Here is a 25,164-nt window from a genome sequence, read left to right as displayed (position 1 = left end):
CCAGGTCAGGCTGTGAAAATGGGGTTAGGTAGGAGCCCTAGGTCTGGGCTGCTGCCCCTCCGTGTGGACCTGTGGCTTTGGGCTTGGCTCCCAGCCCTGCTCTCCCCTTTGGGCATGTCCCAAGGAAGGATGCCTGGGCTCTTTTGTACCTTGTCCCTGTCCCCCATGCCCCATGGGGGGCAGACAGCGCCTCAGAGCAGCCAAAGCCCTCCAGGTCAGGACTGCCTGGTGTGCAGGCAGATTGCGGGCAGAGCTTTGCCATTTTCTGTCCTCCCAGCTCAGAGAGCAGAGCTTGGTTTTCCAAAGTGTCCAGGGGGATGTTAAAAATAGACTTTGCCAGATCTGCTTTTAGTGTTGCTGAATAAAGGTCTGGTGTGCTCTTGAGAGATGGGTGGAAGGATTGGAGACCTCTTCAGCCTTTTGAGAAAGCAGTGAATTGGGGAAAAAAAGCACTTTTATATATGTGTATATATAAAAATATCTTATTTTGGAGATGTTTGTGAGCCTGCTGGGATTGAAAGGATGCTGTTTGTCAGAGATGTGCCAGATCCCCTCCCCACCCTCCCTTTTCTGCGTGTTGGTCAGATCAGGCTGTGGGCTTTCTACGTGCACACCCACACACATATACATACATGTGTACATGTGCAGACCCTCAGGCACGCTCAGCTCTGGGGCTGCCCCACTGCCTGCCCTGCCGCAGCCTGCCCCACTGCAGAGAGAGCCTGGCTCTTTGATTCAGCGCCTTTGCTGCTCCTACCAGTGTCACATTTAACACCTCATCAAGTCTTTAATTGTTTGTTTACTCGTTCTTCAGTAGTAAGATGCAATATTAGTTTAATTAGAGAACAGAAAGTAGCACACTCTTCCTTCGGAGACCCAGGTTGAAGGAAGGGTTTAAAGCTGGGTTTATTCCCTATGCTCCTGCCTCAGTCAGCCTTCACCCTGTGGAAGATGCTTGGGACCGGGACCCCTGGGTGGGTGCAGGCCACCCAGCACTGGCCATGGGCAGTGGGTCTGCGCAAGTCAGGGGACTGAGGAGCGTGGCTCCGCTTTAAATTTCAGCTTAGAGAAAGTAATTTTGTGTCCCTGTGGCAGCAGCTCAGAGTAACACAAGCCCTTCCCCTACACCCCAGTGTGGTGTTGACTCTGAAGCCTAATAAGGGAAAATGTGCAGAGCTATTCTGTCTGCAAATGTCACTGTGCCACGTGCTTGGGGGGGTAAAGGGGCAGCTTTAGCCTTGATCTGCAGGATGGTAAGAGCTACTATGCCTGCACCCATGGGGAGATGGGGGATCCTGCAGGGAACAGTCTCCCATGCTGCCAAGAGCAGCGGCAGCCAGGCACAAAGGAGGCACACAGGCACTTTGAAGGGGGACAAGCTCTGGGTTTTTGCAGGAGTCTGGTGTCACTTGAGCATTATCTGCTTGTTTGCTAAGAGCTGTCTTTTCCAGCAGCAAATGTCCAAGCACCTAGAATTCTCCATCATACTGCTGACAAAATCGAAATGCAAAAGAGTGATTTTAGTCCTCCTGCTCATGAAATGTACCCAGGAATTACTAAAGCTTCACTGACTGTGCTGGCAGTGCCCACGGATTTTCTGAATTTACCACAGAACCAGAAACTGGGATTTCTGCTTGTGACCGTCCTGTTGCTGTCGAGGAGCCCAGAGCTGGCACTGGCAGCTGGAGAAGATGCTCCACTGCTCCTCGTGCTGCCGCACACATGCCCTGGTTCTGTCCTGCCTGCAGAGGATGAGGTGGGGCAGCAAAGCTGCGTGGCTGGATTTGCTCCCAAAGCAGCTGGAGATGCTTATGGTCCCTTCCAACTTGAGCTATTCTATGATGCTATGTGCTGATGCTGTGTGATCGTGCCAGTGGTGGCTGGCTCATTACTGCTGGACCAAAAGTAGGGTTTGGCTTGTCAGCTCTGCTGCAGCAGCATCTCCCTGCCCTGACGTTTAACCGATAAATATGTTTCTCCCAACGCTGCTGTTCATGCTGTGGGGCTGTGCGGGCCTGTGGGAGCCTCCTCCATTCCCCACTCGCTAGGGATGCTCTGGGAAGGAGCCATGCCCACAGCATCAACATCAACCTTTTGTGTCCCAGCCTTACAGCAGGGCCATCGAACAGGCTGTCCCTGACCCCACCCTGACTCACTCGGCCAGCACGCGGAGGTGTTATGTCCATGGGAACCTGGGATCCGAGCCCCTATACCCCAGTGGCAGCACAGACCTTGGCTCCAACACAAATACCGTGCTGCTGCACCCCTGCCAGGGACATGGCAAATGGGCCACTTACGGGGTTTTTTCCACTCTGGCTTAGCACTATGACTGTTTTGCAACCTGTGATGCGAGCAAATCAGTGCACTGAAAGCCTGTTTTTAGGTAGGCACCCAGGCACACTGCGCAGGGCCTGGGGTGCCGCTGCCTTGTCCTCACCCACAGGGCTCCTGGGCAGAAATAGCAAGGAACGGCAAATGTGCCCTCACTGCCCCCAAATACTGATGATGCCTACATATGTGAAGGGAAAAAATTAACCCTAACCAGCAAATTTGTAGTTAGTAATATTTAGAAGTGCTACCCTTTATTCTGTCCATTCTCCACCCTGGGACAATGCTCGGTTCAGCTCGCAGCTAGAGCTGCCCATTTTCCTTCCAGATCCCATCTAACTGCAGGTCCTTATGGCTCTGATATGCAAAGGAGCCCGTAGACTTCTGCAAATGATGCAACTCTTTAATATCTAATCCTGTTTCTGCGGGAGGCTTGGCAGAGGCTCAGAGCTGCCAACAGCACCCAGATCAGTGGGAGGGAGAGAGGACACCATTAAGGAGGTTGCTGCAAGGCATCCCCCTCCCTGGCCATAACCGGGGGGAGTTGAGGTTTGCCTGCTTTGTGCCCCCCCTCTGTGTCACCTCCTGTCTCAGGGTGGGGGCTGAGGTGCTGGCACTGCAGCCCCCCCCGCCATGCACCGGAGCTCGGGAGAGCTTTAGCACGAGGTGGTGCAAGGCTCTTCACCCGCCCCGGCGTGAGCCTGCACCATGCTTGCCCTGGGTGGGCAGCTGCCTACGAAAGCTGTCACCACCACCCACCCCTTGTTCCCAGGGCCAGAGGGGCCCGTGTCCCTCCTTCTCAGCCCCAAAGCCACGGTCGGGGCTGCTCTCTGTCCAGCCACCCTGGGCTGCCACATGCCAGGGAGCTCCCCTGGGACAGGGGGTGCTCCCCTAGGGATGTGGGGTGCTTTCCTGGGAACGCGGGGTGCTCCCCCAGGGATATGGGGTGGTTTCCAGGGGATGCCCAGGGCACTGGTGCAGGGCTGGGGGTGCTGTGCACGGGGCTGGGCACTGGTGGCACAGCCCAGCTCCTGCTCTGGCCGTTCAGCAGCGGCTGGCAATGCTGTGACCTGCAGCGTGGAAGCTGCCAGTCAAATGTGGAGTAATAAAGTCAGACACAGGGTGAGTGGGGATGTTTGTACCTGAAAATACTTTGTACCTGTAGGGACAGGAAATGTCTTCAAAAGCCTGCAGCTGTGATTTTCAGGTGAGGTTTCAGCGTTGTTCTGTCTATCATGTGGCAAATATTGTATGTAACAGCAGGGACCCCTGGCCTGTGAAGTACAGCATCACGAAAATATATAAAATACATTTTAGCTGTAATACATTCAGAGAGGCTTGTAAAACACTCCAGTTTGTCTCAGAAATGCCTAAAAATAACGTTCGGTTACCAAATCACTGCTGTATGTGCGCTAAGTGAGCCTTCCTGCGGCAGCTCAGGAAGCCCAGTGTGGTGCTGCTCTTGACACAAATTGCCAGCAGCGGCAGAGCTCCCATCCCCATAACAGCTCCCCAGTGCACTCGGGTGCCCGGCACACACGGTGCTGGCAGTGGCTGCGCTTGTGGCAGCCCCGGCTCCGTTGCGGGACGTGGCCCCAGCGGCGGCGGCGGCTGCGCGCTCCCCTGGGAACGCTCCATGGAGATATTAATGATTCACTTTAGGCGATCACACACGCTTAATGTGAGGCCTCGCGATAAGCGATGCACATCCTTCTTGAGCCCAGGGGGCAGTGGCTCAGGGTGGTGCAGCAGGGTGCTTGGCACCTCTCCCCTCTGCCTGACCCTGCCATGGGATGGGGACAATTTTTGTCTGTGCCCAGGTACCTGGTGGTCTTGCTGGGCTGGGCAGATGCCGTATCATTGTCCTAGCGGAGCAAAGTGGCACAGGGATGGCTGAGGCCAGCCGGGATGCATAGATGCAGTGGAGAACCATGGCACTGCAGAGCAGCTGGATCCACCACTGGACTGGTATCCCCAGGGGACAGCAGGGGAGCGGCTGCCCCTGCGGTAACAGGAGCTGCCCATTGCAGCCAGGACTGCTGGGAGATGCGCTGCCAGCCTTGAAGCACCAGGCAGGCAGGGATCATCCCAACATCATGGTGGCCTCAGTGAGCATGGTGGGCACCGTGTCACCTGGCCACGGTTCAGCTGGGACCACACTGGGTGGCTTGCAGTTACCTGGAAGAGACTGTAGCTTCCCAGAGCAGCAAAATGATTTGTGGAGAGAGCAAATCCACGAGCTCTTGGGCTGGGAGACGAGGCAGTCAGCCCAACAACACGGTTAGCATTGCCCCTGCCAGCCCCAATCAGCGCTGAGGGACCGCGCACCCCCCGGCACAGCCCGGTGGCAGGGTGACACCGAGGAAGCCTGGGGGCACCCAAGGCTGGGCCTGAGCACTGGGAGGAGAGATGTCCCCAGCCTCTGCTCTCCCCGTCTGTCCCGCCAGCAGCATGCCCATGGCACTGCAATTCCTGCTGCTGAGCCGTCATTCCCGGAGCTCCCGCCTGGGCTGTGCAGCCTCCCCCAGCAGAAAGCTGGCGTGTCTTTTCCAGGCAGTGCAGTTATCCTCGCTGGCTGCTTCATCTGCTACGGGGCTGAAGGGGCCACTGGGGTTTGGTGGCCTCGGAGCCACTCCCTGCAAATGCAGGTCCCTGATAGGTAAAACGCTGCCATGCCTCACTCTGCTCTGTGCTCCTTTCAGGAGGGGAAGGACCCGAGCAAGCCATGACTTGATGAAATGTGGGAAGGCAACTCTTTACCCTCCCTGTATCTCAGGTGAAGAAGCTGGCACCCAAGCACTGCACGATGAGGAGCGAGGAGCTGTGCCAGCAGCCCTGTCTGTGGGCTCGAGAGTGAGCGAGAGCTGCTGGCATAAATTACCACTTTGTCATCCCTGGTGTCGAGATTCCCAGAGAATAGCTTAGTGGTTCAAAGGGCTGCTGAAATAATTTTGCACAGCATAATAACAGTACTTAAGCTTTCCGTTTAAAAAATGTCAACAAATACATGATTTCTGCAGCGTAGCCGACTTGCCGGCAGCCAGGGGTCATGTGCAGCCAGCCCCTTCCTGACACCCACCATGGAGAACTTAGTTCTAAGTGACAAATTAGCCTGATGAACTCGTAGCATCTTCGTGCTGGTGAGGAACCCTGGTTTATACATCCCTCTCCCCCCACAGCACTTCCCGCAAATGTCACTCTTCTGTCTGCTCAGCTCCAGGTGCTGGCAGGGAAGCAGGGCTCCAGAGATGAAAAGGGACATCCATGTCGGTGGCGGGGCCGGTGGCACTCACCCTGCCCGGCACGGCTGCTGCCTGGCCAGGCTGCAGCCCGCTGACCCCAGCGAGTGCTCCTCACCCTGCCCAGGCTGCACCAACGTTTTTTATTTTAGCCACTAGATGGGAGAACATTTTGCCGTGGGAGTGCAGCTCCTCCAGCCCAGTGTGCCACAGCACCTCTTGCAGCATCTTGAATTCCCTCCTCTGACAAGTTATTTCACACTCCTGGCTGATGAAAAAGTCTTTTGCCCTCGGAGCCACGTGCACACAAAGCCCATTTTCTGCGTGTGTCGCTGAGCGGGTTCCAAGACGACGATGCCACCCCAGGCGTTGGCTGCAGGCGGGTCCTTGGCACCGGGAGCCATCGCTTGTGTGGGCAGGAGGGAAGTCTCTGGTTCGCAGTGCAGTGGGAGAAGCAGGCGTGTAGCCAGGGAAGGGCAGTGCCTGCCAGGAGGTGGCTGGAGAAGGGCTCGGGCAGGTGGTGGGGCTGGGGCTGAGCTCTGTTCGCCCCCCCAGTGCCGCAGGCTCCAGCCCCACAGCTCAGCAGGCGTTCCTGCTTCTGGCCAAGCTCCAGCTCCCACCATCGGTCAGCCACGGGATGCGTGGGGCACCTCATCCCTCCTGGAGCCCAGCATCTTCCCAGGGTGACAGCGTGGTGTCCCCAGGGCCCAGGAGCCACCCCGGTGCCAGGACACCGTACGCCATGCTTTTCTCTGATGTGAGCGGGCTCCAGGCTGGCAGCATTTGGCCAGGGAGAGCTGCAGCTTCACTGGCTCAGCTCAGGGAAGGAAACATGAAGGCAGAACCTGGGAACAGGAGGAAGAGGTTATCGCTGAAGGCTCTGGGATCACAAATCTCCTGAGTCCATTTCCCTCCTCTCCCCACTCCCCCAGGCAACTGGGACCAGTGGGGCTCAGTCTGGGAGAGGGGTCCCTGCTCCCCGGTAAGCCCCATGCACCACTGGCACCAGCATCATGCCCTGGCCAGGGCTCTCCCCAGGCCACAGGTCTGTGCCGCCTCCCTGGCACTACTCCTGCCCCTGCCCCTGCCCCTGCCCCTGTCCCTGTCCTGCCTGACATGCACAAAGCACTAATACATGCTCCCCCACCACCCCTGAGCTCATGCTCCAGGAGGGCAACGATTTCCGAATACCTTATGGGCTCCTTCAGCCGAGGAGTCAATGGGCAGCTCTTACCAGCATTTAAGTTCTGCAAACCCTCTAAGTGCTCACGAGTAGCAAGGGAAATTACCATGGTTCGTCTGGATTGCCCTCCTGGCACACTGTTCGTTAGCACGGCGCAGCACAGCCCTGGCGTAAAGGGCCCTTTACGGCCGCTGAGCACACATTGCGCTGCAAACGCTTGTAAACCAAACTGCTTGTGCCTGTGATTCACACATCCAGGAGCAATGGGTTAGTCCTCGCCGGAGCTCTGTTCTGGGCACTTATGGCTCTGTAGCTTCGCACGGACATTATTTGCATTTTTACATAATATTATGAGTTGGCTTGCAAAAGAGGGAGGAGGTTGCTTCTAACTCCATCGTGTTTGTGGAGAACCTCTTTCTGCAGGGCTTGTTTCCTGGTTTCACCAGCCATTGAATTAGTGAAATTCAAAATAGATGAAGTGCCTGGTAGGTTTCCAGAAGCATTTGCTCGTGAAACCAGTTACTGCTGAGGGATTTATAACACAATCAGAGAAGATGCTTTTCCCATGTAAACCACTCGGCAAATCCACATTCATCCTATTGTTTATTCCCAGGCGTGGCATATGTTATGGATTGAAGATCAGCACTGGGGAGTGCCCTGTCCTGGAGCCTAGTCAGTGGCCACTGCCTGAAGAAACCAAACGTGGCAATGCCGAGGGTTACACAGGAACCATGGTGCCAAAGCGGGAGAGGAATGTGTGTGCAAGGAGGAGGGGCGGCTGCATGGAGCTGCGGCACACTGAAGCTTCGGTTTGGCATTTCCACCAGTATTCCACCAGCCTCTTTGCGAGGAGGCTGCTGATCTCTGCAGATCAATGCCACTGGGAAGCCATGGCGGCCTGGCTTTACGTCTGCAACCCGGTGGAGCTGCACTGGAGAACCGCAGTGGGCAGCGTGCCACCAGCCCAGTGACGCCCAGAGCCCAGAGGCATCTTGCACCGCAGGGACCTGGCTACTGCTCTTCCCTCTGCGATGGCAGGCGGCGGCAGGAGCCCGCCCGGCAGCCAGCATCTTGCCGGCAACCTTGCGGTGCTGCTCCACTTGGGTTGTGGCATCCGAGCTCCTGCTCTTCTGCTTCCCAGCCTCAGAGCAGATTCTTGTGCGGGTTTGCAGGGGCACCGAGAGCAGAGGAGCTGCACTGGCCCCAGGCTTCTCAGCACCCGCCTGCTCAAGCAGGGCAGGGCAGGCCCTCAGTAGCAGAGTTTTGCTCCGAGCATCTGGAGGAGAGGGAACTGCACTGACCCACAGCAGCACACCTGGGGGAGCAGCCCCGGGACGTGCAATGGAGCTGCCCTGGGCAGAAAGCAAAGGCTGGAGAGGCTGAAGTGTAGGTAGGGAGAGCAGCACTGCTCTGGCTCGCAGCGGGAGGGGCTGCTGGCTGCAGATTTGCACTCGCAGGTTGCCCCCAGGAGCCAGGTTTTCTCTCTCCCCTGGAGACTCCTCTGTCAGGGAAGGTTAAATGCGTGATGGTAGTGATGGGAACCTGGTCTGCCAAAATGAAACACTGGATGGGGCCAATTAGCAGAGAACTGTCTGTGCATTAAAGTGCTGAGTCCAACTCTCCTGACGCTGGTGTATCGGAGAGGGCATTGCTTACCGGGCTGGAGCACTGACATTTTGTGTGAACACAACAGATGCCTACTTGTGCTTTGAAAATCTCTTCTCTGTCCTGCCATCGCCTTAGCAATATTTCTGAGAACACAAAGGAGAGAGCACTGGAGCACTGCTGGGGAATTGGATGAAGACCAAGGGCACACTTGAGAGCAGCTCTAAACAAGGGTGCCTTTTGAATCAGGTTGCTTTGTCCCCTCCACAGATGATCTGGTACACCATCAACTCTGCCAGGGTGCCAGGGTGCCTTGGAAATAAATGTGAAGTTACTATTCCTGCTCCTTCAAAGTTTGCTGCTGAGCAAATGGAAAAACTTTGCTTTTGCACTACAGCCTGGTGGGTTCTGTCTCCCTGCTGCCGGAGAGCCGAGCCCTCATGCCCGCAGAGCTGCTCTGAACTCCACTTGTCCCTGCTCAGCCCAGCCCTGCCCCGGGATGCAGGCATGGCAAGCAGGACCAGCTGAAACCTCCTCGAGCGGCACGTGGAGCACCGTGACAGCATACCCACCAGGCATCTGCTGCAGCTAAATCTTAAGCACAGCTTTAACTTGCTCAACCAAGGACAGGACTTTCAAGCTTGCTGGTGTGATTTAGGAGCCCAAGCCCATGGACTTGACTTTGACTACAGCTTGTGCCTTTTGGAAAGCCCAGTCTGGGCAGAGACCAAGACACTTCGTGTCCCTCATAGCAGTTGGAAGCACACTGTACACATACTACACACAGAAGAGGAGCTCAGGGGGCAGGAAATGAGTATCCACACTCAGTGCTGTAAGTAAGCTTGTCCCCGGCTGTCAGCAGCCTGGAATGATGCTGCATCCTGGGAAAACGCGTTTTAATGACACGAACATCAGCACCTGCCGGCTCGATGCCTCAGCCCTGGGTTGATGGCTCTGAGCCTGACTGGATAAACATGCCCATTTTACTCCCCGCTCCAAGTGAAAGAAACGAGTTTGTCACCAGAAGTACAACCTCCCATTTTTGGTCTCTGTGCTGTCAGGCTGGGAGCTCCTCAAGCAGCGTCTCGGCTGTGCCTTGCCAGCTGCCTGCTGGCTCTCCCCGCTGCCAGCAGCTTCCCGTGGGTGGCAGCCAAGCCCGGCCTTTACGGGAGAGGCCAAGAGGGAGCTGGGGGAGCTGCCGATAAATACCAGCGCCCACATAACCCAGCAGCATGTGGGGAGCTGGGAAGGCTGTGGGGTTTTTTTTGTCATGCACATGTTTAGCTTCAGCATCCTCAGCCTGCAGTTCAGCCAGCGAGATGCGCTCAGCAGCCCAAGGGGCCAGCGAGCATCTGAAATCCCAGGGGAAAGGAGGCAGGAGTGCAACAGGCAGAAAGTTTGACCATCACATGAGCTGCATAGTGCTCTGGGGGAGCAGGGCTGTGCTGCCTGCACTGACTGTGGGACCCCCCTGCCCCATGCTGCTCCACCGTGGCTCATGCCAGCAGGGTGAGGGGCAGCAGCACGGTGGGTCTCAGCCCTGGAGTGTTTTCTGGGAAGATGACCTTGGCTCTGGGTGTCTTGTGCTGGCAGCAGAGGAGAGGTCCCTGGCAAGCGGTGGCTTGCGGGGCTCCTCCCAAAGGCATTTAATCTCCGCTGGCCGGGTAAGGTGGGTGCTGAGAGCCAGCCCGGTGGGGAGCATTTGCACACAGAGATGGGGTTCATGTGGCTGAGCAAGGGTGTCAATGATGGATAGCGAGCCATCAGGCACCCGGCCTGTGTACCCCGCTGGAGCTGGATGTACAGAGTGGCAAACTGTTCCATCCAAGCTTCAAAGAGGGAGGAGACTGTATGGGAACTGAACTGGTGAGGAGGCTGCTGGCGTATAAAAGAGCCTGCTGCCAGCTGAGTCAACATGAGCCCCACTAGTGCAAGAGGTTGAAGCATGGGCTGAGAGCAGCAAGGGCCCAAGGGCCGTGTTTTCCACAGCTGATTATTTTGGCATGGAAATCACAGGATGCAGTTCACAAGGAGTCAGAGCACAGCAACAGGCTTTGCACCTGCCCGGATAACAGTGGCAGGATGCAGGGACAAGCACATCCCAGCACTGCGGTGCTGAACGAGCAGGCAGTCTGCCGGAGACCCGATCTGCGCTGAGACACCTGTCCTGTGCCACACCAGCGGGTCAGGGCTCAGCCTGTGGCTGCACATGCAGACACCCACCGAGCCCCTAACAAGCCATGGGCGCTATCACCCTCTCTCCTTCACCTGCCTTATTGCTGGCTCAGGAGATGCTCTACCCTGGTCCCCCAGGCCCCATCACAGCGTGTTCAGAGCTGCTAGGAGCAGCAAGTCTCTGCTGGTGACTGTCCCACTCCTGGAGCTCCCCTGCTGCCGGTGTGCCCCCACAGCCCCCCACTGTCCTGTCTCCCGCTGCTCCCGGGCAGCGTTCCCGGCCCCCCCAGCTCTCCCTTGCGAGCGGGCCCTGCGTCCGCCAGTGTTGCTGCAGTAACTGCTCCTTCTGCACGCAATTCTGCTCAGGCTCAAGCCTTGGCTTGGCATGGGATGCCCACAGGAGCCACTTCAATGTTTGTTAAAAAGTTAAATGAAGAGAGAAGAAGCCACTGCAATTAAAATACTTGGAAACACTGGGAAATCTTTACTCTGGACAAACTCCCTGTCTCACGGAAGCCAGCAGCAGTGAGTCTGGCTCTTCTGTGCAGCGGCACTCAGGAGAAGTGACGAACGCTTCACCTCTGCTTTCCCAGAGTAGAACGGTCACACTGCAAATGCCTTAGAATCGATCGAAGCAAACATCACATGCAAAAAATAAACCTCCCTTTGTTTTAGACATCAAAGTTTCCGTATTTGCTCAAGCCTTGCAAGCTGTCAGATATTTCTTCCATTACCCTCCATATCATCTAAGGGGAGTCTGAGCTAAACCAACACTATCTGGGGAACGAAGTCCAGCTGCCTCATCTGGTACCAATCCCCAGTGCCGTAAGTGCTGCTGTCCTGGCCACCTGCTCATGCCAGCAAGGCAGTGGAGAGCAGCGGGGACCCTCGCCCTGCGGGCAGCGGGCGCACAGCACCCCTGGGCACACCACATCCCCTGACACACTGCATCTCCTGGCATGGCCCCATGGCTGGCTGGAGGGCTCAGCAACTCCTGGGGCACAAGATGGCTTTTCCACTTTTGTCCAGTATAGGAATTATTGGCAGTGCTGGCTTCCAAGTTATTATTTGATCCAAGATTCTGCAGGCTTCCATGAAGGATCTCCCCTTGTGCAACCGCACCATTTCATATGCAGCAGGTCCTGCTTGACTGTCCCTGCCACAACAGCCGGCAGCACTGCCCAGAGCTCGCTCCCTGTGATGAGGAGCTGTGAGAAGGCTTGGCCCCGCAGCTACAGCCACCACTACGGCCTCAGCTCTGCCCGGCAGCTGGCTGCTTGGCTCCAGCTAATCCACAGAGAGATGGAGGGGATGGAGAGCGTCTCAGCTTCTTCTCCAGGGGTTATTCTGGAGCAGCGCTGGGCTGGCAGGATAGGCCGGTCATGGGGAGCACCTTCTGCTGCATGCTTACCCATCTTTCACCCCAAGCAGAGGCTGCGGTGGTGAAACAGGATGTGGCACCTCATTGATCAGGCTGGAAAAACGGAAGAGGGGAGAGCCCTGACCAAGGAGGAGAGTTAGCCGTGCCAGTGGGGAAAGTCCTAGAGCTAAATACCCACTTGTAATCTGGGTAACAGTGGGTGCATTTGGCCGGGAGGACAGCAGCCTGCCTGCCAGCTGGAGGGGCAGGTGGGCACGGGGTGCAAAGGACAGCATGCGGCCCTGCTTCCTGCTCCCGGCCGGAGCTGCTCATCACCTCCCCGGCACCGATCCGGCACCCGGCAGCGCTCGGGCCGTGTCCCTCAGAGCAGCGATGGCCTGTGTCCCAGTGAGTACCGGGGCCAAGCAGCTCCATCCTGGAAATGCCAGCACCCTTCCCAATTCCAGTCTGTTCCCTCCTGTTGCCATGGCAACCTGTGACCTCACTGAATTCCTTGGAGATCTGCCAGCCTTTTCAGCGGAAACAAAGCTAATTATCACGGTTTTCCTGATGCCCTCCATGTCTGCAGGGGCTTGGTCATGCTTGGGGCTGGGGCCGGTTCCTCTGCCCATGTGGGCAGGCAGCTGCCCATGGGCAGCAGGGTTCACGTGCCGCCTCAGGTCTCACACGTGCCCATCACCGAGGTGTCTGACCAACCCAGTGCTCCTGGCTGTGGGGAGCCCCTGGGATATGGGAAGCACCAAGGCCCTCCCTGCCCTGCACAGACTCCAGCTGCGGCCAATGCCTGGTTTTCCCAGCTTTGCCCTGCTTGGTGCAGCGCACAAGGCCAGGACAGAGGAGAGGGATTGAAGAGTGAGACAAACAGAAATAAATGGAGAAATTGGGTCCTCATCTCTCCCGTGTGTGACATCTGGGAGCGGCTGTGCAGTTACCGGGGTGCCCTAAGGAGAGGCAGAGGGTGGGAAGGGAGAGGACGGTGTCGAGGGGTGCTGATACCTCTGCAGGCGGAGGGACCACCTGGCTTGAGGGACTGCAGTGTTAGGGATTGCAGTGTGCGGGGACTGGATCAGCGCCATGCTGCTGGGGGGGAGGTGAAGGCTGTGCCTGGGACCCGCCAAGGGGAAGGCCACGAGTGGGCATGTCCCACGGTCAGCAACACGCACAGAGCGGGACACGGGGAGTGCTTCCCTGGGACAGCGGGGGGCTTGGCGCCCGAGGTTGGAGTGGGTGCCTGGGGTGTGTGGAGTGCGTGCCCAGCCGAGCATAACCTCACGCAGAGCCCATGCAGGTTGGGGGTCCCACATGGCCTGGGGATCCTCCTCAGTCTGCGGCTCATGGCAAGCCAGGGCTTGTGTCAGCCCTGGGCTGATCTCAAACTGGGGGTCCCCACTTGGCCCAGGGGGTCCTGCTTCACCCAGGAGTCCCTGTCCACGTAGGGTCCCACTCAGGCCGGGGGTGCCATTTGTCCCCAGGCCCTTCCTGGCCTGAGGCTCCCTTTCGGCCTGGGGCCCCGCTTCACCCAGGGCTCCCAATCAAGTCTGGGGGTCCCTCTTGGCTCGGGGCTCCCTGTCTGCCCTGGGGGTCCCATCTGTCCCAGTGGTCCCCCCTCGGCCCGGGGCTCCGGCTGTGCCTGGGGGTCCCACGTGCCCGGGGCTGCCTCTTGGCCCCGGGCTCCCTCTGTGGGCAGGGGTCCGTGCCGGCCCGGGGTCCCATGTGCCCGGAGGTCCTGCGCGGCGCGGAGCGGTGCCGGTGCTGCCGGCGACGGACGGGGCGGGCGTCCCCGGCGTCCCGCGGCCCGGGACAGGGCGGGGGGGGGGCGGCCCCGGGGAGCACGGCGCGGCCACCCCCGCAGCCGGCGGCAGGGCAGGGCCAGCCCCGCCGCGGAGCGGCACGGCACGGCACGGCACGGCGCGGCTCGGGCCGGCGCTGACGGGCTCCCGGTGCCGCCGCCGGCTCCGGCATCACATGACTCGCCCGTCTGCGGGAGACGCGGCTCCGGGACGCGGCGCTCCCCCGGCAGAGCCGCCGCCGCCGGCGCCGCGGGAGGCGAGCGCTGCGCGGGCAGGGCGCCGGGGCTCGGCCGCGGCATGAGCCGCCGCGGCGGCCGCCGGTTCTCCGGGGGCAGCGGGAGCCGCTGATGCGGGCGCGGGGGTTGCGGCTGCTCGCCAGGGACCCGCCCGCCGGCTGCCCGGCGGGGACCATGTGAGGAGCTGGCGGTGCCCACCAAGATGCAGAAGGGGATGCGGCTCAATGACGGGCACGTCACCTACCTGGGGCTGCTGGCGAAGAAGGACGGCGCCAGGAAGGGCTACCTGAGCAAGCGGAGCTCCGACAACACAAAATGGCACACCAAGTGGTTCGCGCTGCTGCAGAACATGCTCTTCTACTTCGAGACCGACTCCAGCTCCCGGCCCTCGGGGCTCTACCTGCTCGAGGGCTGCGTCTGCGACCGGGCGCCCTCCCCCAAGCCCTCCCTCTCGGCCAAGGACTCCCTGGAGAAGCAGGTGGGCGCGACGGGGGCCCGGGGCCGGCGCCCCCCTGCACCGGCCGCTGTCGGAGGGGGATGACGCCCCGGGGTCGCTCCGGCCCCGGTTCCGGCCCCGCACGCAGCCCCGTTCCCCGGGGCTCCCGCCCCCGCCGCGGACCTGTCCGGCGCCCGGGACCTGCCCCACGCGTGACCGGGGCGGGGGATGAGGCTGGCCTGTGCCGGGGGAAGGGGGGACGCTCCCCGGGGTGGCAGTGCCGGTGCCCCGGCCGCTCTGCCAGCGCACCCCGGGGCAGCGGGTGAGTTCGCTGTGGGGGTGTCGGGCTCAGCCCGGACCCCCCCTCTTTACACGCACACCCCCCCCCCCCCCGCGGCTAATTAGCAGCCGGTAATTGGCGGCGGGGCTGCGGCGCGAGGCGCCCCCTGGCGGCCGCGGGGCCGCGCTTTGCGCAGCGGAGCCCCGCGCCCCACGCGTGTCCGCGGCGCGGCCCCACCGGCCCGGCCGAGGTTTTGGGGCAGTGGCCCCGGCGGGGCGTGGGGGGGGGCCGGGGCTCCCGTGGGGTCGCTCCATCCACGCTGTGGCTCGGCCGTTCGGTTCTGGTACCTGATGCAGCCTCTCCCCCCCCCGCCCCGCACGCACCCCCCGGGGTTTGCCAGGGTGTGGGGGGGTTAAACCCACACCCAGTCCCGCGGCGCGGGCGGCCTGGGCGATGGGTGTACGGTGCTCAGAGCAGGAGGGCCTGGGGGGTGCAGGGCCTTGTTTTCACGCGGGTTTCACCCCGTTCCCACTCCGTGCACATGCCGTTTGTGCTCCTATCACAGACCCGGCTGGACACGCCGCGCATCCCCTCCGCGGGTGGTGGGGAGCACCGGACCCGGGGGCCCACCCGTGCCACAGGCAGGGCCGGTCCTTGGCTGCGGTGCTCCTCGCCAGATGCTAATGTCTGCGGGTGGAACAGCCCTGGAACAGCAAAGCCGTTGTGAGGCCCCGGGAGAATCTGGGTGTCCCCCCCTGCCCCTCCACGGGCAGTGCCTGGGGACCCGGCCGTGGGGACGGCAGCCCCCCACGGGCCCCGGGGGTGGGTTTCTCTCCCCTGGCTGCGCCTTCCCTGGGTGGGCAGGGTGGCCCCGAGCAGCGTGGTGTGCAATGCTGGCGACCTCCGGCTTGTTTGTCGGGTGTCATTTGCTGGAGGTCGGGGTGCACCTGGGCAGCCAGGTGGGGATGGTGCTGGGCAGGGGCGGAAGAAGGACTGGCTTCCAGCCTGGGGGTGCAAATCCCTGTCCATCGCCACCCTAGCTTCCAAAATCACCTCCAGTCTCGTGAACGTGGAGAGGAGCCCGTTGCAGTTGAGTTCACCCCTCGGCCACCGTGCGTGGAGTGCAGTCGCACACCCGGTTGGGTGCCTGTGTCGCAGAGGGCACCGGGAAGCCCCTCGCAGGGGGGAGCGGGGGTGGTTTTCCTGGCGCTGGCAGCCCAGGTTGGGCGCTGGCAGCCCAGGCTGGGTGCTTGCAGAAGGCACCGTGCATTTTGGGTCCAGCTCTGCAGGTCTTGCATAATTTCTGCCTAAGCCGGCTCCCAGGGAGGTGGTGGTGAGCACGGCCGGCAGACTGCGGGACAGGCCCCATGGGGACCCGCCTGCGGCAAGGGGCAGCCTGGAAGGAAATAAGCCCCTTAATTGCCTCTGGCTAATCATATCACGCTCAGCACTCCAAAAAGCCCTGCCACAGGAGCGAGGCAGTGCAGCACCACCGCTCCGTGGCATGTCTCCTCGCTCCCGGCAGGGATCATGGCAATATTTCCCTGTTCGGATCAAAATACCGTTTTTTTGCAACAGCTGTGCCTCCTTGCAGTCCTGGCCCTTGCGTTGGAGCAGCCTCCGGCGTGCCACACAGTCAGCTATGGCAGCAAGGAAGGGTCTGTGTCTGCAAGGGGGTCACGCTGCTGTCCTGTTTCGTCAGCTGTGTCTCTTTAGGTAGCAGCGTAATAGATGTTGCGCGTTCCTGGTTCAGCTTCAGTCAAGCTTGCTCACCAGGTTTAAATCAAGCTTGCTCACCAGGTTCTGACTCCTCGTGTTTGTGAAGGAAGGATTTTCCACCAGGTAAACATTAAGGGGAGGATGTCACAGCCCCTTTCCATTTCAAAATGCACCTGGATGATTTATCCTTGGTGTAAATGAGACCCTGCTGTACCAAATATTTACCATGCCGCTGATGTGCACCGATTTACCAAGGTTTAGCGTCTGGCTCATAATTTTGTGTAATTCATTAGGACAAATTTAAATGAAAGTGCTCAAGCACTTGAATGCCCACTGCTTTGCCAACTAATTAATGGCACACCAGATGAGATAAGCAGCAGAATATTTATGGTGCAGATCTGCAGCAAGGTCTGTGCAGGAGGGCGAAAGCGAGCAAATGGCACGCAAAGCTGGCAGGTCTCTCAGAGGAAGGTGTCCGAGTTCTACAAACCAGATAGAACGTTTTCTTCCAGCTCACCTGGTACCGAGCCATGTTCAGCATCACCGGCTCTTCCTTTGAAAGGAAGGTGCTGAGGAAATTTCTGGCATTGCCTGTGATCACCATTAATTGTTTTCTGAGGGCATTTATCTATCCAGGCAGTTACAACTGGAGCTATGAGGACAGTATTCGCTGCAGCAGAGGAGTTTCAGGTTTAGATCCCTTCTTCACTGGAGTAAAGCCTGAAAGGTTTCACATTCTCCACAAAGGAGAAATTTTAAAAGGTGGATCTTTCAAAACCCCCCTTTTTTTGAAGTTCACATATTTTGCTTTGGTGGTGGCTTTTTCTGCTGGGAATGCAGGGTATTTTTAGCATACAGTGCATGTGAGAATAAAGGAGGAAAGTTATTTGAAAAACTGAAACACCAAAGAGGGGATTTGGATGCCTCTGGAAACGTTCTTTTCTGGTTTTGTTAAGTTTTTCCACAAATGAAATGTTCTTCAAACCAGTTGCATTTGGAAGATATTTTATTACTGAGTGGTCTTCAGGCTGTGGCCCGGAGGAGGGGTCTGCTGGGTCCTCCTACGCTGCCCTGCTCGGTGTGGGAGGTTGGCATTTGGGCTGCTCGGGGCAGTGGTGCCAGCGGCACGATGGGCGTGCACCCGGCAGTGCTGGGGTGGCGAGGGGGGGTGAACCCTCCCTTTTATTACGCCGTGGTGTCTGGGCCACACCGCCTCCTGGGACCTGCTGTCCCCGGCCCCCCCCGAGGGTGAGAATGCTGGGATGTGCTTTCGTGTGGTCACGTCTCCTGCCTCTTGGTGGAAGGGGCCATGAGAGACCCCCCAGGTCCGTGCTGCGTTGCAGGGGAGGGCAGGCTGGACACCGGGTGCCCCGGGTGGGACTGCACGTGGTGGGGCGCAGCCAAGGTGAGATCCCAGCAGAGGAGCTGAGCAGACGCGGGGGTCTGGAGCTGATCCGTCCCCGAGCTTGAGGCCATGTGCTCAGGACCTGGAAGAGCCTGGTGCGGGGTGAGGGCTCTCCATTGCGCTTTAGTTGGGCAGTGGGAATCCTGGCTGGGTTTGCTCCACAGATCCAGCCTTGAGTCACGTTTGCAGACCTGTACCCTGGTGTTGTGAGTTATTCTTAACCAGCAGCCCTCTGTGTCTCAGATGAGAGCCAACATGATGCTGAGTCAAGTGGTAGCACTGTGTGAAACCCTTGACTTGAAACTCAGAAGCTCTCTGGAGCTATGCGTCTTTTTTCCCCACAAAGCCTGGGCTGCTCTTGTGAATGCACAGCCTATAGCTGGAGATGTTCTTCTCCATCTCTGAAGCGTTTGCCAGGGATGGGTGTAATATTTATTGTCTGTGCTATCAGGGGACCAAGGAGACTCAAGGGAGCATTTTGTACCATGATGCAAAGCTGAGGATGAGGGGTCAGTGGGGGTGTGTGTGAGGCCGTGGTTTCCCAGTGGGATGGGAGAAGGCTTGTGGAAATGGTTCCCACCGGCATGTCAGGGAAGGAGTTTGTCTTCCATCTCCCTGGAGTGTGTGTCCAGCCCCAGTCCTGCTCATTTGCCTGTACAGCTAAGGAGGGCATGAGAAAGCCACGTCTCTTCTCAGCACCAGCAGCACAAAGAGTAGTGGGTGCTGAGTGGAGACAAAGCACAGTCACTGAGGGGACCCTGTCCAGTGGCACCCATCCCTGAGACACTGGAAGAGCTGGAGGGAAGTGGAGCTGGGGGATGCTTGGGTGCCTCGAGGACGCCTGCCCTCACAGTGCGTCGGGTACCTGCAGCAGCCCCAGCCAGCCCGACAGCCCTGGCTCTCTTGGAGCCGACCCCCAGGCCCTGCTGATGGAGCCGTCCTGGGTGGCAGGAGAGCTCAGGCAGCTCTCCAAGGGTGCAGCAGCACAGGCCATGGGATCCAGCTCTGCCTGTCCCAGCATGAGGATGTTCACCTGGGCTCTTGGTACCCTCAGAAAGGGCTGCTATGGGTGAGCCAGGGACAAATGCAGTCTCACTCTACAGGTGGAACTGGGCAGACGCCCACTGCTCGTCCCTCTGATGAGGAGGTGATAATGGCCCTTCTGGAGCAGCCAGACATTTGTCCAGACCTTCTCCTCCAGCATTAGATGCAAGTGCTTTTGCTGGGTGCTGCTGTCTCAGCCCTCGTGGTGATGACGATCAGCATGTGTCCCCCAGGACCCCCTGGCTCTTTCCAGTAATGGCCAGGGGAGCTGCAGATGATGGGTTCCCATCTTGGGCACCTCTGCTTAGTGCCCAGCTGGCCGGGCTTATCTGGGCCACCAGCCATGCTCTAGATGAGTGGGAGCAGCAGCAGAGGACCCACAAGTGGCATTGAACATGGTCCCGAGTTGAGGTGGAGAGGGAAGGGCTCAGAGCAGGGTGCAGCTCCAGTCCCGGTGGCAGGAGGGAACAGATCCCACCTGCAGAGTAGCTTCTTGCTGGGGCGAGCAGGGCATCCATGGACACCCTGATCAGGGTTGCCCACAGCCTGGGCACCCTCTGCTCTGCTCTGGGGGTGCGAGGCGATGGGGTGAGGATGCTCCCGCGCAGGGCGCAGGGTGGCTGCCTGTCCGCCGGGGCCCAGCATGGAGGCAGCAAAGCAAAATCAGCAGGTTGGTACAACAGGGCTGCCTGGAGACAACGAGCGATCCCCGTGCCACGCAGAAATCCTGTGTTAGCTGTGCATCCAGCCACAGCAGAGTCTGTGCAAAACATGCTTTGCACAGGAGGGTAACGCACTTCTTGTCTTCTAGAAAAGTCTGTTTTTTCTTTGGGGTATCAGTCTGAGTATGCTGCTGCCTGATTGCTGTCTTTCTGATTATTCACATGATGCTTATTCAAAGGACAGGATAATGTAGTGGGATCTGTGTGACTGATGGCGATGAAGCGATTACAGCTGAGTCTGAGTGCAGGACACCTTGCCTCTGCGGGAACTGGCTTTGTCATAGGATGAAAAACTGTTCCCCAAATTTGTCATATAAATCCAAATAAGGCAATTTTGGGACAACAACATTCTTACAGATGTTCTGTGAACAAAGGAGCTGAAGTCATGGAATGAATTGTTCCCCCAGCAGTACACACAACATGAGCGGATGGGGATGCTGGGCAGGTTGCAGATGGGAGCCGCGGCTGAGGTTGTGCTCGTCACCGTCACCAAGGGCCAGCTGCAGGCCAGGCAGCTCCATGCTGGACAAACTGGCGTTTGCAGGACTTGTGAACCAAGCAAAGTGCATATGTTAAAGGTACTCATCCACCAGTGGTGGTCAGGGCCATGGGTTTTTTAAACATTTACAAATGGTTTTCCAAAAGGCTGAGGTCCACTGTAATCGATAGCTGCCTTTTGCACATCATCATGAGTGCAAAGTGTGTGTTCCTGCACAGCCCCCGAGGCTGGGGATGGCATCCAGGCACATCGGGGCATTGCGTGCTCAGCAGTAAATACCCACCTGTCCCAAGCCCCAGCGCAGGTGTCAAACACCTTCCTGAGGTTTTCCAGATCTGGAGTTAAGTTTAGGATCAATGTCTCGGGTGCTTGAGCTCCAGCTTCCAAGTTCTGCAGCTGGGTGCTTGAGCAGCAGTCCCCTGTGGGGCGGTGGGAATCCTGTCGGAGAAGCTGTCAGTAGTTGGATTGTTGAGAAAAAGTGGTGGTACAGGTGATGCCTATGTGGTACTGGCGATGCCTATGTGCCTGTCTGCCAGCATCGCTGGATAATATGCCAGAGAGGGGAAAAATTGATCTTTTTTTCTTTTTACAAATATTTCTGCCCAAGACTTAGGGTGGGATTCACATGGGATGAAGCCCCCCACTGCAGAGGGTGCCCTGCCTGCTCGTGGGTGTGGGGCTTTGCAGCCCAGCCGACACAGCTGATGCTCAGCGCTAGTGCCCGTGCATGAGCATCCTTACGGTCCGTCCAGAAGCAGAGGAGAGAAATTGCAGCCTCTGGGATTTTTTCTTATTGTCAGCAAGCAAATGAGCTGCCCGACCACCCATCTCCTCCTCTGAGTCCCAGGTCCTGTCTTCCCAGAGCACATGGTAATGTAGGTCAGGGAAGTTAAAAGCTGTCATTTCTGGCTGTGGATTTTTAGACTCATCCATCCAGAGCAGGAAAATTCTCCTCCCTTGCCCTTTATGTCAGCTGCAATAACCATCAGCTTCATGAACAGGCGGCCGCATACCTATCTGCCACGGGTGGATGGAAGGCAGGTGGGTCCCCGGCGTGGCGGGGAGCATCCCTGTTGCAGAGGGATGGCGGTGGGCATCTGATGTGGGGTGGAAAGGCCCCTGTGATGGCACAACAAAACCGCTTTCTGTGGGAAAGGGTGACAGTCACCGCTTCTGTGCGGGCGGTGTTGCTGGGGTTGTTTCTGTCTTGGTCCTCCCACTCTTACGCTGGCCCCTTCAGCAGAGCCAGGCACCATCTGTGACCAGCCTTGGTCTGCAGGAAAGTCTCCTGGCTGCGTTGGTCACAACATCCAGAGCGGTCTTGCAAATTGTTCAGGCTGAAAAATGCCCTGCTCCAAATTTTAAAAAATTCTGGAATATGTTGATTTTATATTTTGGAAATAATGCGTCATTTTAAAGCTTATTTGAATTTATTTATTGTTTACTTAACAAGAAGCAAAGTAAAACCCTTCAAGAGCTTAGCTGGACCACCAGCAGTGGGTTTGCTTACGGCAGGCCTGGCTCTGCTTTGCCCTTCTCTGCCTTTACTCCAACAAACTGGAAAATTTGCTGTTTTGTCCCCGGCACTGTGGTGTTGGTGCCTGCCCGAGGGTCCCGCGGCACCAGCCCTTTGCTCCATCTGGAGCCTGAGCGAAGGCTGGGCACTGGTCGGGTCTGCGCGAGCAGAGTGGGATGGCACAGGCCAGCCGGGTGTTGGGGAACTGAAGCCCTGGCATGTGCGGCTTTGCCGTGGGGAGCGGGCACAGGAGGGCTGGGCAGCTCTTACCGTGGAGCAGCGAGGGCATGGCACGGAGGCTGGTGCAGCCGCTGGTGTGCCGTGCCATGAGCCCTGCAGGGAGCCTGGCTCCCTGCAGGCGTGGAGCCCCACGGGAGCTCTCTGGCCACCCTTAAACATCCCTGCTGAAACGCCACATGGCACCTTATTGTGGCCATGGGACACGGGGATCTGTGTCTGAGCAAGACCCCAGCGTGGGAACCCTGAAAGCACAATGGCAAATGTGCTCTCTGTAATCATCTCATTGGCTTTTACCGAGGATGTGGAGGATAGAGGATGCTGAGTGTCCCAGCCACGGTGGGGGGGGGGAACAGGCGTGAGACGGACATGGGCACGCGAGCGGGCAAAGCGCATCTTGGGGTGTGCGAGGACCCACATCTTGGAGTCACTGGGGACCCACGTCCTGCAGTGCACAGGGACCCGTGTCCTGGGGCGGCAGGGACCTACATCTGGGGGCACACACGCAGGTTTTGCTTCACCGGCAATGGGCATGGCAGGAGAGCAGAGCCATCGCTGCGCTAACTGTGGCAGCCCAGGGACATTAGACATGTGGGAGGACATTTCTGGGGAGATAGTCCCTGCACATTAATCACTCGGGTAGTCTCCTTCATTAATTCAAAGTCATTTGTTGAGGTTCTGCAAGCAGAAATAGCTCCTGAGCAGCACTTTGCTATTATACTCTCCTCAGTAAAAATAGCCAAGCTGGTGCCGGGGATTTTTTGCAGAAAAAGCGACAGAGGGCGCGGAGTTTGGGCAATGGGCTCAGGGGGGCTGGGGCTGGGGTGGGTGCTGGGCCAGGTCCCCCATGGCTGGGCCACCCTCGAGCAGAGCCCCAGGCATGCGCCAGCCGGGGCACCCCAGGAGCAACTGCTGGAAATGGTCTCGTGAGCTGCCGGCTGCTGGCTGGTGCTGTGGGGTCCCTGGAGGAGCAGCCCCTGCCTGTGCAGACATTGCCTGGCCCTGTCCTGCCTGCACCTGAGCTGCAGATCCCCGACACCTCTCATAACAGCACTCAGCGTCCAGGTACGGGACTTTGGCAAACTACCTGCTGGAGCTGAAATTCTCTGTGCTGGTATCTGCTGGGGCTGAAGCAAAAGATGTTGTTTGCCTCTGCTGAAAACGGCTTGCAGCCATCTCCCCGTGAGCCTCAGCAGCTCGGGGTCTGCAGGACGGGTTCGGCTTCTGCTGGCTGCCAGGGATGCGCCTTGTCTTCCCCCGTGAAAAGCAGGAGCAGCCTGTTGAGCCCTTAAGGTGGGAGAGAGGAGGGGGTCTCTGGCATCACAGGCTGTGTCTCCTTGAGCCCGGGGGTCTCTGCACATCAGGGGCTTCAGTAACGGCCCCCTGTGGTGTCCAGTGCCTGCCCTTCCCTGCAGCAGGCAGGGCCTGGGACAAGCCAGGCAATGGTCGCAGGGCTGCGGCCGGCTCCGGGTGGGTTTTTTAATGTTTCACTTTGTGACCTGAAATACTCCGGTGTCAGTATTTCAGGCAGAATTGCTGTGTCCTCCTGAGGTTTCCTGAAATAAAACCTCCCCAGCACCGGGGGCCACGCATCCTGCAGCGGGTGCTCAGAAGGCACCACGGAAATGGGGGAGGCTGGAAATGCCCTGTAATGAGGGACTTACTTAAGGAATTGCATCTGCATAGTTTGCCAGGAAGCAGAGTGAGAGGTGGTTTGAATAAGGGCTGTCAGTGCCTCCACGTCTGGGAGTTAATGAGGTCTTCACATGAGCAAAAAATGGGTGTGAGAAGCAGCAAATTGAAGCTGCAGGTAATTCGTGCTCTGCACTGGGCAGGGGTGGCCCAGCAGCACAAACTGCCCTGGGGAAGCTGGACGTGGGGTGATGCTGGAGGCAAGGGCTGATCCTGCTGGTCCCTGCTCTTCGCCAGGCGCTGGTGAGTGGCTGGTCCCATCTGTGGGTCTGTCTCACTCCCCGGCTGGGGCCGTGCTGCCTCTGAGCCTCAGCCCCCAATACAGCGAGCGCCGCTGGAAACACTCCTGGGCTGTCGAGTTTGATGTGTCACTGTGATAACAGAGAAGGATCATAATTTAGGTGGAGATAAAAGGTGGTGGGAGTTTTATTATTCAAATATAAAATAACTTCCTCCTTTCAAGCACGCTGCACTTCCTGGGTATTGTATGGGGATAAATCAGAGGGAGCTGCGGCGCGTGTGCTTGCAGGAACCAGCTTTTAATTGAACATGGAACAGCAGTTGGGACTGAAACATCCTGGCCGCAGCCCCACGGTGGCTGCCGGAGCTGCCCCCGGCTGCAGTGGGAAGCTTTCAGCCCCACATCGTCCAGCTCCACTGCTGATGATGTTGAAACTGCCATTTGCAAAACCTTCAGGAGTTTCTGGGTTTAAATTAGATGAGCCAGAAGCTGTCTGACCAAATGCTTTTGATACTGGTGTGTTGAGAGGTGCCTCAATGGACCTGGTGGGCGAAGCAGGGGGAGAGGCAGTGTGGGCAGGGTGGGCGCCTGTCTCGGGTCGCTGCCGCAGGCTCTGCCACCCCTTATTTTAAAATCTGATGAGTCCCAAAGCTGTGCGAGGTGCTGCTTTCCCAGAGGGCCCCGGTGAAGATCAGGGTGCTCTAACCTGGTGCGATGCCTGGTCCTGCCTGTGGGTGCAGGACTCTGCGCTCACCCACAGGAGCCCACAGGAGTGCTGCATCGTCCCCAAGGGACCTGCAGCGCATGGGAAGGGCAGCCCAGGACTCGCTGTCCCATCCCCTCCTGCTGGGCAGGGACCAGTTTGGGGGAGGCATGGAGGCATCTCCCCATGTTTCTGGTCCTGGGGGGACTCAGCCAAGCTCCGGCTGTTGGCATCAGTGGAGTGTGGGGCGGTGAATGCATGTGGCAGCGTTGGGGAGGTTTGTCCCTGTGGCACCGGGAGCACTGGGGCTGAGAAAGGGCTTTCCCACCCCTTGCATCCCTGCAGCCAGGACAGCAGGGCTGGGGAGCGAGTGCTTGGCAGTGCCCTGGCACGGCTGGTGATATTCCTGAGTCGGTGTTTAGGGGGGAGGATTTCCAGACTTGCCAATCTGACGAGCTCTTTTCACTGCTGTTTGCAAGGGAAGGGATGTCAGAGAGATGGGCATAAAGCAGAGAGGCGTAACTACCCGCACAGTTTAAGACACCAAAAATTTCTGGCAAATTTTCTATCAGAATTCTATCTTGTTGCCAATAAAAGCCTTTGGGGGTGGGAGGGAGAAGAAAGGGGGGTGAGAAGTGAAGGGCTGTCGAGCTGCTGCAGCTCCGACGTGTCCCACAGACAGAGGCGAGCCAGCAGCCTGGCTGCCCGGAGCTCTCACCAGCCTGGCTGCAGC

The 25,164-nt window shown here is 58.5% G+C and overlaps 1 protein-coding gene and 1 long non-coding RNA gene across 3 annotated transcripts in view; one reads left to right on the top strand and one right to left on the bottom strand.

Moving 5' to 3' along the window:
* Positions 1 to 2,563: 2,563 nt before the first annotated feature.
* LOC138688101 (uncharacterized) lies at positions 2,564 to 14,327 on the bottom strand. Its single transcript, XR_011327167.1, has 2 exons — positions 14,182 to 14,327; positions 2,564 to 6,412 (listed from the first exon to the last, which is right to left on the bottom strand). It is a non-coding gene; the product is annotated as an uncharacterized lncRNA (long non-coding RNA).
* The window catches only part of RASGRF1 (Ras protein specific guanine nucleotide releasing factor 1), a 44,042-nt gene continuing 32,655 nt past the window's right edge, over positions 13,778 to 25,164 (top strand). For both annotated transcript variants that reach the window (XM_069798741.1, XM_069798740.1), the window contains exon 1: positions 13,778 to 14,415. In XM_069798741.1, the coding sequence (XP_069654842.1) occupies positions 14,140 to 14,415 (276 nt within the window). In that variant the 5' untranslated portion in view covers positions 13,778 to 14,139. The remainder of the gene's footprint in view (positions 14,416 to 25,164) is intronic.

This window comes from Haliaeetus albicilla, chromosome 12, assembly GCF_947461875.1.
Source record: "Haliaeetus albicilla chromosome 12, bHalAlb1.1, whole genome shotgun sequence".
Classification (NCBI taxonomy): Eukaryota; Metazoa; Chordata; class Aves; order Accipitriformes; family Accipitridae; genus Haliaeetus; species Haliaeetus albicilla.
Note: the sequence above shows the minus strand (reverse complement) of the source record. Positions and strands in the feature narration are given on the sequence as shown.